Raw genomic sequence first — 16,800 nt, forward strand, 5'->3', positions numbered from 1 at the left:
ATAAAGACATAAGACAATTCATGGAGCAACACCACGTTCACATAGCTGTTTTTATCACAGTGTGCAAAAAATTTGAGTAATTTTAATACTGATTAGGCATATATTACCATATATTAATCAAACAGTGACGCCTTAATGAATGAATACTCTAGAATTATTTTGTAAGCTTCTAAGTCAAGATATAGAAGGCATCCCTAAAACAATCAATGTAATCTTTGCATAAACTATGCTACTGTATATGGAGAAACACATTTCACCTATAGTGCAATCTTATTATAGCTTGTGGTTTTAAAAGTTTGTTGGAAAGCCAAAGTGGTGAGAACATTTTTGTAATCAATTGTAGCTTTGATGTCTGATTTGCTTGTTTGCAAATGAAGAGTTATGTTATTCTTAAATGTTAAGCGTGCTTTGTCTCAAAAACATGATGAAATTAGTCTTAAACATATTATTTAGGAGTTAGAAGTGATATTTCTCTTCAATAAAAACATTAAACATCAAAAGACAGAACTTGAGCCTTTGATCGCACAAAGAATTAAGAACAAAAAGTAACCAAAAAAAGAGTCAGATGGTTTTGTTTCAAAAAAAGAGCCAGGGCAGCTTCCCATTAAAAGAGCCATTGGCTCAGTTGTTGTATTTAGAATAAATTAATAGATATTTACACATATAAATAAATACATCTTCAAAATTTGTATGCATATATATATTTTATGTGATCCACTACAAAACATACATGCAAGGCTACATGCAAAAACAGACGTTCAGCACTGTTTAAGCCCTTATTACGTTTACATTTTATTTTAGAATGACTTTTCCACTTGTAGACCAAGGGTTGTGACTCCAGACTGGTCAATCTGTGCCACTATAGGCCCTATCAACGCTATCCAAGGTAAAACAAATGGAGCATTAGAGTACTTTGCAACCAGTGCAGTTTATATAAAATAACTGAAAAATCAAATGTATGAGAAAGACATGTTGAAAATACCATAAATGAAATGTGTAAGAGTAATAAGGGTTTAGAATGCTGAATTATAGATTTTTATTTGTATTGGTAGATTATTTTATATATGTGTAAAGACAAAAGAGTATATATATAATCACATCTAATGACTGCTACATTTGACTATATTTGATTAAATGCAAATCTTCTGACACTTTAACATTGCACCCTGACAGCAACCACGTCATTACTTGCCCGTCTTAACAAGTGTACCTTCATGTTTTCTTGTAGCTTAAAAATTTGTTAGACAACTTGTGATTGTAAATACATTATGACTAGATAATTGTGGAAATGTGAAAAATGTAAGTTTTGTATTTTTTGTTGTATTTCTTCAAATAATTTTCATATGATCCATAAAGTTACCTAGCAATTGGTTTGTAAATAAGAGCTAAAAGCTATAACTGTCTGCAGATCATAACATAGTTAGCTATTGCAAACCTTTTAAATATATTCTCCCCTGTTTTTGTTAACAGAATCCATTTGGGGACCAAGCATGCAGACTTAAATTACAACTTTGGTATGTTATCATGGGAAAATAAAAATGAGCTTTCTTTGTATAAACCCATAGCTCTGTTTACCCATCTTTTTAAAGCAGAGCTTCCTTCTTACTTGGTTTTCCCATCTTAGCAACTTGCATTTTAGTGGCAACTAAAGAGCCATACCACTGAGCCAGCTTAACTGAACTATTCTCAACAATTGCTCCCTGAGGAGGAATTACAACCAAAAGGTGGGTTTGGTAAGTATCCAAATGTGCTATTAAATGTGGATGTGAAATAGTCATGAGAAAAAAAAAAACAGGATAAGTTGTTTGGAAATCACTACTTATGCACTAATACAACTTAAATGAAATAGTAAATTCTTAAAATGTCCTACAGTTTAAAATCTTTCTGCCCTTGACTTTGTAACAGCTTCCCTCAAGAGTCTCTTTCTTAAACAATGAGTCATCTCTCTTCCAGGCATGAAATGTACTGCACATTTAATGGAGCATCTTTTTAAAACCACAAATGATACATTCAGTCTTACATTTAACTCTGAAACAATTTAATGTCTTTTTTCTCATGAAAATTAAATTGGTAATCATTGTTTTAAAGGATGCGGTGATTCAAAACGATGAACCTGAAAATATCAATAGTTGTGGTAATGCTTTAATATGTCTCTTTTTATTAAATGCTGTTAATTTACAATGTTGAATCTTAGTTAATGCTCTGTTTGGGTCCCAGTGAGTTTAGGCCATTGTATTACGATTTGTTGATGTAATGCTGATAAATCTTTACAAACAAAAATCCTTACTTTGGATATCGAACAATCTGAGAAGCTTCATTCCTATGGGATAATAAATTTATTTCTGGTGGAAACACCTTTAAAAGTCACCTTTATACTGAAACATGATAAATTGTTTAACTGCCCTCATTGTGTAGGTAGTGGCACCTATTAAGCCCATCTACACTGCAAACAATACCTTCATTGCAATGCCAATTGCTAGAGATCTATTTGGCATACTAGTCCAAAAATCATAATAATATATATTGATTGAGAGAAAATACTTAAAGCAAAGTAAGTTATTCAATCTGTAAAATTATTTTTATAAGATAAAAATGTAAAGATTGTCATTGTGGAGACTTAATTAAATGAAATTAGCCTTTAGTGCAAAACAGTCCTTCATGTTTTGCCTATTCATATCACCTTTTGATTGTTAGCACCTTGAGCTACAGTTTTGTTTTAAATTATTTCCTTTTTAGAGAATTAATTTAGAAGGTCTGTCTAAAAGCATTAACTCAAGGCTGAAGGAGCTGACTATCACATTGTTCAAATTTCTACATTTTCAAGGAGATGTATGAATTGGAATTTTAACAGGAAAAGATGAATACAATGTTTTCAGCAGTTCTCATTCAGATAGAAATTCAGGAACATCTGTGTAATGTCAGGAGATTGGGCTATTTCAAGAAGCAGTTTGTAATTTTATGTAAACTTACAAACACATTTCAAAACTTAATTTTGGAAGATGCAAAACTCATCAAACTGTCTTATGCAGGTTTTTGTTATTATCTATGTTTTCTGACCAAATTATAGACTTATTTTATGGTTACATATCAACTGCTGTTTCAAACAACCCCATCTCCTTCAACTGCTGCATTGGCTTATTTGACCAGAAGCTCCTGGTACTGCTCAGAACGGAGGAAACGACCAAAGGAGTCTTTCTCCATCAGAGCATAAATCCTCTTTTGGGCCAGATCAAAGGTGGAAGGTGAGAGAGCCACCAGGTTCCTCAGGGTCACGTCCTTGGTGAAGTGGTCAATGTTGACCTGTCAAGTAGAATCGATAAAATTTGCAGTTAGAGGAAGCATTAGCCATTTGGATAATACGTCTCACATTAATGCTATAAATAACCGGTCCTATTACTAACAAGGACATTTGAATGTGGAATCCCTGACCTCTCTGGGCCCCTCTGATTGGATGAAGTCCTCATAGATCTGCTTGGCCTTGGCAGCCATCTTCACTGGATTCTTTGTCTTCTTGAAGTCCTCACAGGCCACCCAGAACTCAATGTTCTCATCACTGAACTCAGACTGAAGAAAGCTGCGGAAAGTAGCCAGACCATCTGACAAGAACAGAGGAAACAAGTAGAAATCATGAAGACAAAATAGAAGAAAATCAAAGACAAATGTTTTAATCAAAATAGCTATAACCAGAGATTTAAGTGAAAAAAAATATGTGTCAGTTCCCCCTTTGATGCTGTACAAATATGTGAGAAAAAAAATGGGACCATTTTTATACCGATCTATAACAAATCAAACACCTTTCTGGGACAATAAAGTATTTCAATTCAGTTATATAGATCTAAGTAAATAGAACAAAAGAACAAAGCCAGCTGTAAATCCAATCTTAATAAGCCAAATTAAAAGTGTCATGAAGCCACTGTGGTGTTAACAATGAAAGAAAAAATATAAAGATATAAAATAAAAGAAGTGATAATTTCATCATTCTGCTTCATTCTATCTCTATTCTCCCACTCTGCAGAATCTGTTAGTTCAATCTCTAATATTATGCCCCCTCTGCTTTTTCTCATAGTAGCTTTGCCCCGTCTGTTCCTGTTTGGCTGTGACACTATCCTGGAGAGAAATATCAGCTGTGCTGCTGCCATCAACACCTTTGTTTATAGATGTTGGGGATCGGCCTGTTTTCCAGTGAAGTCCTTTTTCCCTGACTGTGACTGGATGGATGTGCTCTCTTCATCCTCTGACATGGGAGCTGGCTCGGACCTCGTCTGCCTGGCTGTGTGTTTCCTGGACAGGGCCGCCTTTTACAGCTGCTTTTTGTATCTTGCTTCTGTCTCCTTGAACCCCAGTCGGCCTCAGCAGATGGCCGCTCACACTGAGCCCATTTCTGCTGGAGGTTTCTTCCTATAAAAGGGAGTTTTTCCTCTCCACTCTCACTATAAGCATGCTTAGTTGTTTAATTATTATTAAGTGCATGTTTAAGCACTTAGTAATGATTAGGTCCAAAATATGACCCTGTTTGTGCGTTGGCTACCTAAAATTTTGGGTTACATCTACATTTCTGATTATCACTCTGATTATCACATAGTTCTTTTGCCCCTTTGTTTTGAAGGTTGTCTTTGAATATTCAGGTCTTCCAAAATGATTAGGTTGTCACAATTAAAGTAAAAGTCAGAATTCAAACTTCAGAAAGTACTTTAAATATTAAATTTTTACACACTCTTCAATAAATGATAAGTTTTTTTCATTAATAGTTATTTTCATTTTATGTACTTTACTGAAAACATCCATGTTTGTCAAAGAACACTACTGCCACCGACCATTTTGTGACGTCACAGTGCAGCATCGGCTGTTGATTAAGTCCCAAAGCTGTATCTTGTGTTTGTTACAACGCGCTATTATCAAAGTCATCTTAAAAACATTTTTCTTCGAAATGTTGGCTACATATTATGTGTTTATTCTCTGACGAGAAGTTCGATGGCAAATCCTCCCTCTTCAATTTGGCAATCCGATGACAAACCCATGTAGGATCATGAATCAGAAATGTGAAATAACTAAATTTGTTTTCACTTTTACCTGATGTATTACAACATCCAACTGCCATTGTCAGTTTAACTATAGCTCCGCCAATTTCAATGGTGAAGTCCTCTCGAAATCTTTTATAATAGTTGTTGATTGCAGATGTGTTTAGTAGTTCCCATTGATTTTGCTTGTAAAGCGGGAAGAATGACATGTTACTATATTTGGGCAACAATGGGTGGTCCTGGACTCAGTGATCACAACGAAAATTATTCTTATTATTTTTTTACCGATTAACGCTAAATTCATTAAATCACCGCAAACAAATTAGTTTTAAGTATAAATAATGATCCATTGATTATTCCTTTCTGACCAGACTTTTTCTTCAACACAAATCACAGATACAAAGTAATCAAAATAATTGAAAACTTTTGTTTTGTACCTGTGAGGCCTGCAAATTTTCAAGAACATGGCCTAAACAGAGCTGTTTAACTGGAGAGCCAACAAGTCAAAAGTGTGAAATTTGCCCAGAAAGATCTTTTTCCACTGAAGTAAATCATTAAAAAAATTACCCACTTCTCCTCTTTTTCTTGAGGTGTCTGCTAACAACAAAGAACATTCTAGTTTGAAGATACTGACTCTATAAAACTAGGCATCTCACCAGAAAAGAAAAATAAATCCAACCAAGTATCAGTAATGAAGTTAATGATTAAAAATGATTTCCCTGACAGAAATCTAATGTTTAATATAACCTGTTTATATGACTTAGTAGCAGAGATTAACTCTCTGACTCTTACTAGACCATTTTTGACTTACAGTTGTAAGATTATTAGTTAAAATGATTTACAAAATAAAGATTTTCAACAGCTTCATTATTCCAAAAATCTCTTTGATTTTTCGCATAACATTTCATACGTGTTTAAAAAATAATTACAGGGGCATGGTCATGTTATTGTACTGTATATTTACCTACTTTCAAAAAATAGACCAGAAACCATTTGTTCATAATTATTGAAGTAATAAATATCAAGCTTTAGTCCTGATAGTGTTTGCAGTCATTTTTGAACCTACATACTGTAGAATTCCTGTACCAGGTGTGATAAGCAGACATAAACAGATATATGCACAATCTGTGGGCATTACTGTAGAACTACTGAACAAAGACCAACCATCCTGCAATACCTAGTAATTGTAGTGCATATAGTGCCAACCATTCACTGTTACAAGATTTGAGTTGTTGTCTGTTACACAAAGGAATACATAAATGTGATGTAAAGCAGGAATGTCAATGTTGTGATTGAGCTTATGCACCAGTTCCTGCCTGTCTTCCTGCCTGCTAATAAAGCCATTTCCTGATAGTGACAGCAAGTGTCCGTCCATATTTACTGTTAGAGATAAGTCAGTATCTACTACAGCGGTAAAGCAAGAGCTTGTGTGGTCTAAGTCCAGAGGTGGGTAGGGTTCCCAAAAATAGTACTTTAGAAAGAGTAGCACTACTTCAGCATATTTATATCCAAGTAAAAAGTAGCCTTTAAAGAAATTACTCAAGTAAGGATAAAAAGGTATTTAGTAAAAGCCTTAAGTACTAAGTAACTACCCATGGTCAGAAAAACTGATTTCATATTTTTGAGCTATAAAAAGAACAAAATCATAATTTACAGCATACAAGAATAGGTGAAATTCAAGTATACTGTTTACCATATTTTCAATCAATCTCCAAATGACACGGCAGACTCATTTGAGCAAAAATAAAATTTAACCAATAAGTCTTCAGTACAACAAAGAAGACAGTGTGTCTCTCAAATGTACGAAGTGAAGTTATTCACAATGGATGTAGTAGCCACAAATTTCACTCAAGTGGTGATAGCACTTATATTTGTGCACAAGTTAAAAGTACTATGCTTTAAAACTACTCCTTAAAGTACATTTTATAAAGTTGCTCAAGTAAATAGGACTAAGTAAATTAAACTAGTTACTACACCTCTGTCTAAGCCTAACCTGATCTACAGCAACTCCAAGTTCTAGTGAATTCTCCTCAGTCTCCTAGTAGAACATGAAGGAAAAAGTTCCATTTGCTTCCAAACACAAACAGGTAAAAAAAATATTTCAACAAAATACATACAAAAAAAGAATAGTAACCTTTTCATGGGAATAGAGGAATAAACACAAATTAAAAACATAAAATGCTACTTCCCTGTCTGAGCTTGAACAAACTTCTGGATTCTAGCAGCTGTGTCAGAAAATAACTCCCTTCCTCTGTTTATTTCAATCAAACAATCAATGCATATTGTTATCTGTACTTGAGTCTGTAGACTAAATACCCCCAGAACTTTAGCTCCTGCTTCAGGCTATTCAAGTCTTATCCCTCCTGGAATCAAATATTTTTTTGTGTTTTTACAAACTAGACCTTATTTTTCTTTTACACCTAACTTGCTTAGTCCCCTTGCTTCCTTGTGTGCCTATCATGCAAATGTGCAATACTGTGCCTCCGTTCAGGTTGTTTTTATAGTACATACACATGAAATGACTTTATTTACTGATAAACTCAGCAAAAACAAATGATAATGCCAAAATGGCACAGAACTCTTTCAGAAAAAAGTTTCGGAGACCGGAGTGAGCTACTGCCATATAGTTTGAAGTCCTACAGTATGATGAGGCTATGTCCCTTTAAGTATTTAACATTTGAATATTTTAAAAGTACTTCATTAATTATAATATATTTAGAAACTGGACCACTCCTTTTGTGTGCTGAATAGTGAACTATGATTGAATACAAATGTGATGCAAAGGGGTGAAATTATTTAGTCAATGTGTAAATTCATATCAGGCCTGGTACAAAGCAGGTTCGGCTTCCAAGGCTGTGCAGATAGAAAAAGTTATTCTGCAAGAAGGAAGTTTGGCCTGATGCTGCAGTGATCTCTGAATCAAGCTCCTGAATTTCACAAGCCAAGCAGGAAAAGCCATGCTCCAGATAAAGAAAAGTCTCCTTTAATTTTAGAATAAAATCACCCCACCAACCTGCACTAACTTAGAGAGTGAAATGGCAAAACAAAACACAAGAAAACAGAGCCATTGGAGGATGAAAAAAATTGATAGTTATGAGCATGCGTGTTTTTCCTGACAAGTCCTGGAAAGAGAATAAGCAGCCATTTCTGCAGCCAGAGCAGCAGCTTGGCCACCCTTATTCAATATGAGTGACTTTTTGCAGCTCCCCGCACCACAACTGCACAGCAGCTTTGAGCACAGTGTAAGAGGAATTTGACTTACCTTGTCCAAAATATCAGGCTGTGTTGCACTGTAATAAAATCATACACCTGTTCATGCATTATGCAAATCATATTGATCTTTTTCATAAGTTATAGATTTTTTTATCATGAAGTCAAGATAGGGTTACATTTTCCCTCAGTAAGTATTTTCCAGCTGCCAGAACTCTAAACTAAGATAAGGTAAGAGCCTGACATGTTTTTTTTTTTAAAACTCTTTATTGTTTGTTTAAGCTGTTGAAATGAAAGGCTTTTGCCTGTGCAAATTCTCAGTCATCCTGGTCATAGCAAGCTGTCTTGAGGCCTTTTTTGTGATAAAAGGCTACTAATGCGGTATGATAAGATATTGCTAATTATAAATGTGAAAGAACAGAAAATGGAGTTGAAGCTCTGCGTATAGCGCACTAAATCTGACCGAATTCATGCTTATTGCCAATTTCAACTATATAACCAAAACTGTAGGTTTATGAACTGATTGATTTGGTTACTGAAACTTAAAAAAAAAACATTTATGTGCTAGTGATTTTAGTAAATCATTTCAATCTAAATAACTAGCTTTGTCTTGACTGGGAAGTGTTTAGCCATTGCTTTTCACTGGGAAGTGTTTGGCCATTGCTTTTATTTTGTGGTTCTGTCTTTCAGCACCTTTCTTTATGATCACTATTTGTCAAGATCTTGGCACTGATAACTGGCTTAATTACTCATCCATTCAGCTGTCTAACTCTGCCCGGTTGCTCATTACCTCTCATCTGATCCACCTGCTCCTGCCTCTATTTAAGGTGCTTGAATCCAGTCATCAGGGGCAGATTAACTACTTCTCTGTAGGTAGTGGTGAGAGTGTTTTTAGAGTACTTTGTTGTTTCTGATTTCCTGATCTTAACCTGTGTTTCTCTCCTGTGTTTCTATCACCTGAGTCGCATATTTTTTCTTTTTGCTGGCGCCTGTTATCCCCATTTTACCACCTTGGTTGGTTCTTTGGCACTGGTTTGGCTTCTTACCTTCTCTTTCAAAGACCTGTTTATGTTCTGTAAGTTTAATATTATCTTTATTACATCTTTTGATTCACCATGCTGCTTTTGATTATTTATTCTGGTGAAGATTCTCATTCATCCAGGTCATAATCATTCCAAAAAGGTTAAAAAACAAAACCACTGGACTTTGTTTTCCAAGGTTGAAGACGTTTCAAACTTCAAAAATGTTAAAAAAGCGAAACGTCTTCAAACTTGGAAAACAAAGACTAGTGGTTTTCTTTTTTAACTTTTTAGAATGCTTTTGAGTGTTCCTCTGCACCTTGTTCAAGAACAACAGTCTTTGACACAATGAGATTCCGAGTTATTCTCTAAAAGGCATTTTTTATTTTCTTTGAATTCTAAACATTAAGGTATACTTTGTTGCTTTGTTTAAAAAGAACACAAATCTCCTCTGTTTAAATTCAATTTTGGGTCATATTTCCTATTTTGAAAAGCATTTAATGTGTGATGTATAATTTTTATATCTCATGGAAACAAGATGATATAGCGTATATAAATGCTACAGCTTAAAAGTCACAGTCCTTTGATTAACATAAAGAAATAAATAACTTAGAATTGATATCCTTCTGTTATATTCTTTTCATCAAAATATATTCACATAGTTTCATCAAAACTGTATTAATCTAATACAATGTTTGTAAATATCTTTCCCAATGACCCTGATCAATTTCTAACAGGTTTTTTCATGCATTAGCGCAGTTTAATGAAAATCTTCTAAGAGAGTAAACATAAGAATTTGATTTGCTAATCCAATTACTAAAAACTGTTGTAAAATACTTTCAAGGACAAGTGTTGGTTACTTTCTAAGAAAATGCTCTGTGGTTGTTCCAAAGTGATGTTTAGTACAACATCCACGAATCTCAGTCAAGGCCATTGTGATTTTACACAATGCTGGTGAAAGCTCCCATTGTCTGAAAAAGCCGGTGTTGCAGATGATAAGCATTCTGCTGTGGCCTCAGGCTTTTATCTCTCATCTAAATGGCTTGCTTGATTCAAAATAGCTTGGAGTTACAATCAAGCTCCAGCCTTTCCTTTGTTTTTGTTTTGGGTTATTTTTTATTTTTTTTAACAGACCTTAGTACAAGGACACACAAACCTGGATGCACACATGCAAAGCCACAGAGGACAAACACTTTGTGTATGAACAATTAAAGGCTGTTTAGCTGAACGTCAGCAGTGTTGCTATAGATTTTGCAGTTATTGCAATGTTTTGCTTCTTTTAGTTAAAAATAATTCATTTTTCTGAAATAGCCAAACATACAAAAACAAGAGGAATAATGTCAATAAAAAGTCAGTCAGTAATCATGACACAGCGGGTAGCAGCAGCCAAGATATTAATCAGCACAGGGACTAAGCCAGATTTCTCCCAAGAGATGTTACCATAACAGAAGTAACCTTCATGGGCAGCTTAAATACACAAACACAAATCCGTGCACAGATTGACTCTAGCATGCAAATGCTATTTAAACATCTCTCAGTCTTAGACTTTGCTGAAGATGTCACTTAGTAAGCTGTTTTCTTACACACGTAGCTCCTCAAAGATAATGTTTTAGTTTCCACAAATCAGCTCTCGTGACATCTGTACATGGCTTTAACACGAGTGACTTATTGGCAGGAGAGTTTACACATATGGATAAATACCATTAACTGTTGGAGGTAATCATCCGTCTCACCGCTTCGGCTTTCTGAGCACTTTGTGAAGTAAACAGTGAAGCAGCAGGTCTGTTTCTGGTATGCTTGAGGATTACAAATGTGTTTTCCCCACTTAGGCATTGCTTACATATCTCCCTAGTCATCACCTAAACTGCCCTTGTGTTACCATCACCTTTAAGATATTTTCAAATGAATGTTTCCACTGATTTATTTTTTATTTTGTGAAGTAAATATTATTGAGGATTTTACTATGCATAAAAATTCACATGGGCTAGCATGAGATTCTTATGGAAATGTATTTATGAAAAATAAGACCTTCAGAGCAAATGTTTATATAAAAAGTATTTTTATCTAAAAGCTTTTATATAAAACATAAAAAAATGTTAAAAGTAGCATTTATTTTGGATACTGAAACAATTGTCGAAGATAATCATGATTGAAATTAAGAGAAGTCATATTTTATAATACTTTTAAGATGAATTTATGAAGAGCATGCTGCTTCACAATATACCAGCAGTATTTATAAAAAAAATATTGTGAAAGGATTGCCGTAAAAGTTTTGGGTTAGGCTTAGATTTAGGGTCTTGTATTAAGAGTGGCAGACATGCTGGGGGCAGAACATGCTGCTTTCACGTCCTAAGAGGTGATTTTCTGGGAAGTTTGTGAGGGTCACGCCGGGCTTACACTGTGTGATTTTTTGCCCTTTTCGGGGCGACTTTCCAGTCGTGTGAGAATTTTTCGATCGGCCCGACTTTCGGCCTGATCGTATGTCATGCGTTGTGTAGTGTACAGGGGGTAATGAGGGGCGATCAGCCTCTCAAGACCACCTCCCGATCAGGATTCGTAATGTCGGGAGAAAATCAAACATGTTTGATTTTCAGTCAACTGTCATGGGCAAATCACTCAGTGGGCATGCGCAAACAAGGAATCTTCTTCTTCTTCCTCTCAAATGAAAACACAGAGGCATAGCGGGGGTGCGAGTGAAATGGAGTTCTTTCTGTAAAATTGACAGACCGTAGTAGCCACGTTAGGTTAGCCATGTCTTTGTCCAAATACGTTGCCGCCTTTTCTTTTGCACAAATAGCCAAGGCAGCACGTTTCTCTGTAGTGAGCTTCATATTCCTCTTCTACTCATTTGGCTTCTAGATAGACGGATCCGAGTAGTGCATTCTCACTGCAGAGCTGAGTCCGACGTGGTTTTTAGACGTACAGTGTAAGCAGGTAGAACAAATGAGTGCGTCAGGCCGCATAATTTGAGAACATACATCGTGAGCTGTGAACTCACACTGTACGACGAAACCCTGCAGTTTCGTTGTACAGTGTGAGCTGTAGCTGCATGCAACAGTTGAAAAAAATCGCAATGTGTTCCCGGCTTAAATGTTACTGAAAATGAATATTATTTCAATATGTTCCTAAGGAATGAGCTTTCACTGCTGCTGCTTTCAGAGTATTTCTAATGCTATAGAACTGGCTTTACTTGACTTGCAGCCTGAAATTCTTATCATGAAGTTTGAGGTAAGTTATAGCAATGCATTTACCTTGTCCTTATCCTTATTTTTTTTTTATGAGGAAAATATCTTTGAACAGTCAAATGTGTCATTATTACAAGCAAAGATAAATTAAAGGAGACTTAATTTTTTCCAGTGGATAGTATTATAGGGCAACAAGTTGTAGTAGATGGATTTTTCCTTACACGAAACATCCCTTTTAAACAGTAGGAGGTTTGACACTAAATGTTTCTGGTCTTACAGCTGTAACTTTTTATCCATGTCTTATTACCCATAACTAGTACATGGTTATTCTGACTACTCCACCAAAAGCTCCTCCTGGAATAGCACCTCTGTTTTATGGAGAGTTGATTCCGGTCTCATCAGATTTTGGTTTTAGTATGTGTGTTTTTACACCAAAAACATTTTTCTCATCATTTGGCCAGACTGTTACCCTATACAGTATAGGTTAAGCTTGAAATAGGTTTTGTGTCATTTAAGTAATATGAACGTCATTGAGCTGCTTTAAATTGTGCAATATTTTTTTGATTTTTCGATTTAAAAGCATTTACTAACTGGTTAATAAAATCTGGTTGTTTTAAACCTTCACAGAAAACTTCTTCATCTCTGGATCTTTATGTTTCCCGTCACACGTTTATCAAACCTATTATATGTGCTTTAATATATCCTGGAAGCTCTAAAGCACAGTGGATCTGATTAAATAATAATAAGAAAACTCTTCTTATAATTATATTTGCCACCTCTAATAGCCATCACCACTGTCACCTTTTGGATGTCTAAGCAAGAACACAAGCTGTAGAGTTATTGGGAAACAGACCCTGCTCAACACATGTAAGCGGTTAGAAAAATCATATATAATTTGGGGATATGTTGCACTAGATGTTATATAATGGTGTGAATCATATAGAATAATGACGCTTTTCCAGCATCTGTACTTCAATTCTCCACACAACTCAAAGCAGAAAAGTGCAATAGGTATTTTTAAAATGGTCAAATTGTGTGCTACTTTGGGCTTCCTGACAACAAAATTGGGGATAAAAGTACATACTTGTAAAAAAAAACAACAACAAATATACTATCATATATTTGCATTTAATATGAAAATTCAGAACAACCTGACATAATATTAAGAACAAGAAAAAAAGTATCAAAGATATTCTTTTATGGTTATTTGGCAGCACATACTGTAAACCAGAAACTAACATATAAACATTGATCTTTAGTTTAAAGAACTCCATTACCCACTTTTAAGGAGATATAATGTGTTATTAAAATCACTTTTTGGTGACAAATAAGTTTTCTAACAACCGACACAGAACCTGTAAGAGATCAAACAAAAAAGAAAAGACCTACAGCTGTTGTTCAGGACTCGTTCCAGACTCTCACGCCACTGAGCAGCTTCCTCAGGAGTTGGCCTGGTATAGAAAAAGGGTTCTGTATGAGTTAACAGGCATTTATTACAGAGAAAGAAGATCAGTTTACCTGTTTTATATTTGAGAGGGTAAAGAATTAAGAAAGCTGCGGATAAAAAACAACAACAAAAACAAAACTGCCTGTTAACCAGATTTAGAGAAAAAAAAATATTATTTACAAAAAAACATCTTAGAAGCCTTTAATGTTAGAAGGATTCCTCAGCTTTGATTAGTCATGGACTGCTGTACTTGGTGTCTCTAAAGTGGTGTCTCTTGGTCTTCCTTAGATGTCTCCAACTTGTCCAGAATGTGACCGTCACACCTTTAGACATGCAACCATCATCCTCTTTTATTCTCGTTATCTACATCACTCATGGCTTATTGTCCACTTTATAGATGGCCTTTTTCCATTTTATTGATCTGAGCTGATATATTTTTCTGTATGCGGCAGATTTCTCAGGTCATCATACTTTTATTTTATCAATCATTAGTGGGGTAGCTGGATATTTTAGTGAAACCTCCCCAACTTTAGATCACCCTGCTTCATTTAGACCTTTGTTCCACCATAGACCCATGCATTTTTAACTCTAGCGTAAGACCTATGTCTTTTAGCTAGACTTTTAATGATAAGTAGCATTGGTGATTTTATTTTTCTGTTGTCTGGTTATATGGTTGAGTATGTTTTTTTCTATATGATCTTACTGCTGAATACTTTTTTTTTTTTTACTTTTTTCACCCTGGTGGCTTATTTTAAAGCCCTCTACAATTAAATAAAGGATGTATGTTTAAAAAGATAAAATAAATCTTCATATTTTCATTACATGTATCTTAAACCATGAAGATTCAAACATCTGATTTGTTTGCTCCGATTAATTACAATCTGGGAACCATTTCCCCACACTAGACAATGACTGGTGTTGTTCATCATAAAAAATATTAAAACTCTAACTTTAAAACAAGTTCCAGAGGTTGCTGTTAACTCTTTGTCGCTAAAGTTGTCGCTTGATCCTAAGATACTGTTGCCTTTCTGTCTCCTTTTTGCATTTTTTCATGCCTAAAATACAGCTAGAAAGATTTGAGGCGGGATAGAAAGTATTACAACAGTGAAAACAACAGATTAATGGGTAAATATGAATGGGCATAATTTCTTATGCTTTCAGCTACATGGGCAGAAGCCTAAGGGAGTGATTACAATCCACAGAGATAATCTAATTAAAGTGGTTTTAAGAAAACCAAACAGAATGACAAACATTCTCATCAAAAAGGCCCTCAAGTGGAAAATAGACATGATTTGATTAAACTTAATGACATATAACATGATCTTTCTTATCCTAGCTAAGACGCTACATCTGAGACCTTTTTTTTATTTTCTTTAGGTCACATAAGGAGTAAAACAGTAATGCTTAAAAGGTTGTACTGTAAGAGAGTTCAAACAAAAAAACTTTACACAAGGTTGAGTTTTTCCCACACATCTTTATCTTTAAGCAGTATAATCAAAGTATCTGCTTTATAGCATCTGACATATGAGCTCAGCCGGTGTCTGGGGAGGTCTAATCTCTTTTGATCAGCACCTCTTTGTGACTGCTCAGGGCTCTGTCCTCCCACTTCACCGTCACTTATCTTGTTAAGGCAACAGCCAAAACACAACCCACCTTACAGGCACAGACACTCATCGCTCCAGAAGAAAAAAAACAAAAACAAAACACTCACTTTTGCAGCTTCTCCGGCTTCTTGTCAACCTTCTCCGGGTATGGGATGATGAGGTCGATGGCATTTTCTGGCTTCTGCAGCAAAACTCCCAACTTTGACTTGATCTCTTTAGCCCTGGGTCAGGCACAGCAGAAGCAGATGTTAAGTCTTTGTTTTTTTCATCTTGAGAAAGTAACTTTGATTAGATTTCAACATGTATGATAAATCTTTTTTTGTTTTGTTGTTAAATTATTCTAAAAAATTTAAAGCCACAAGATTAAGCTGCATGTAGCAGATGTAAAGTTGATTTTTAAAAATCTCACTAACTGCAAAGCTAGTCAGGTCCTTTTGTTCTGGTTTTTCATTTGGATTTAGGAAGCTGTCTGATCTTGATTCTTGGTTCAGATGAAACAATTTAATAAGAGGCCTCTGTTATTTTGTATTTCAGGTTTTGAACTAATAAAAAAAGATGAAGGGGTCCTTTAAACTGACATGAATACGTTCAAAACAATCGAATATGCCAAAAAGAGCATTCAAAAAGGATAAAAAGAAATTTGAGAAAAAAAAAATAAGAGCTCAAATATTTGTCCCTATATTACTTTAAAATGCTTAATATGAAAGTTGTTGATTGAAGACTGAAATAAATCATAGATCCACTGATAAATGCCTCCTCTTAATTTAGAACTGTTTACAACTAACTCTGCAGACGTAAAGTTAAGTGAACAAGCAGCTCTTACCTCTCAATACAGGTTTGAGGTAACGCAGCTAATCCTTTACACATTTTCTGATGTTTTCAGTTGCAGCACTTAGAAAAGAATTGTTATTTCCTGTTAGTCCTCTGAAAGTCTCCACGAGCTCTGTTTGCTGTCCGTCTCTGGGTTTCAGCACATGGGGAGTTTTTATATACAGACGCACTTTGGGCTGGAGGCCAGAGGCTAAGCCAATCAGACTGGAATGTGTACAGCAAGGGCGGCTGATCATACTGACGGAGGAAGGGTGGGTTTTAAGATGTGACTGGGTGTTTGCTTTAAGGTTTCAATTAGATAAATGCTCTCAAACACTTTGTTCTGAATTCAACTTTTTTTCCCCGTTGTTTATTATTTTGGGGGAAATAAGTTACTTCAGCACAGGGGCTAACTCACAACTGCATTTAGGGCATTGCTCCTCTAAAACTGCTCATGTTAGTGTAATTTTAGTGTAATTTAGAATTTGAAGCATTTTTGGTTGCCTG

The 16,800-nt window shown here is 35.1% G+C and overlaps 1 protein-coding gene across 1 annotated transcript; it reads right to left on the bottom strand.

Moving 5' to 3' along the window:
• Positions 1-604: 604 nt before the first annotated feature.
• LOC107083032 (regulator of G-protein signaling 5-like) lies at positions 605-16,464 on the bottom strand. Its single transcript, XM_015371970.1, has 5 exons — positions 16,307-16,464; positions 15,591-15,704; positions 13,822-13,883; positions 3,430-3,596; positions 605-3,300 (listed from the first exon to the last, which is right to left on the bottom strand). The coding sequence occupies exons 1-5, from the start codon at positions 16,348-16,350 to the stop codon at positions 3,136-3,138; spliced, it is 552 nt and encodes a 183-aa protein (XP_015227456.1). The 5' UTR covers positions 16,351-16,464; the 3' UTR covers positions 605-3,135.
• Between the last annotated feature and the right edge of the window lie 336 nt (positions 16,465-16,800).

Source organism: Cyprinodon variegatus, unplaced genomic scaffold (assembly GCF_000732505.1).
Source record: "Cyprinodon variegatus isolate N-32 unplaced genomic scaffold, C_variegatus-1.0 Scaffold67, whole genome shotgun sequence".
Taxonomy (NCBI): Eukaryota; Metazoa; Chordata; class Actinopteri; order Cyprinodontiformes; family Cyprinodontidae; genus Cyprinodon; species Cyprinodon variegatus.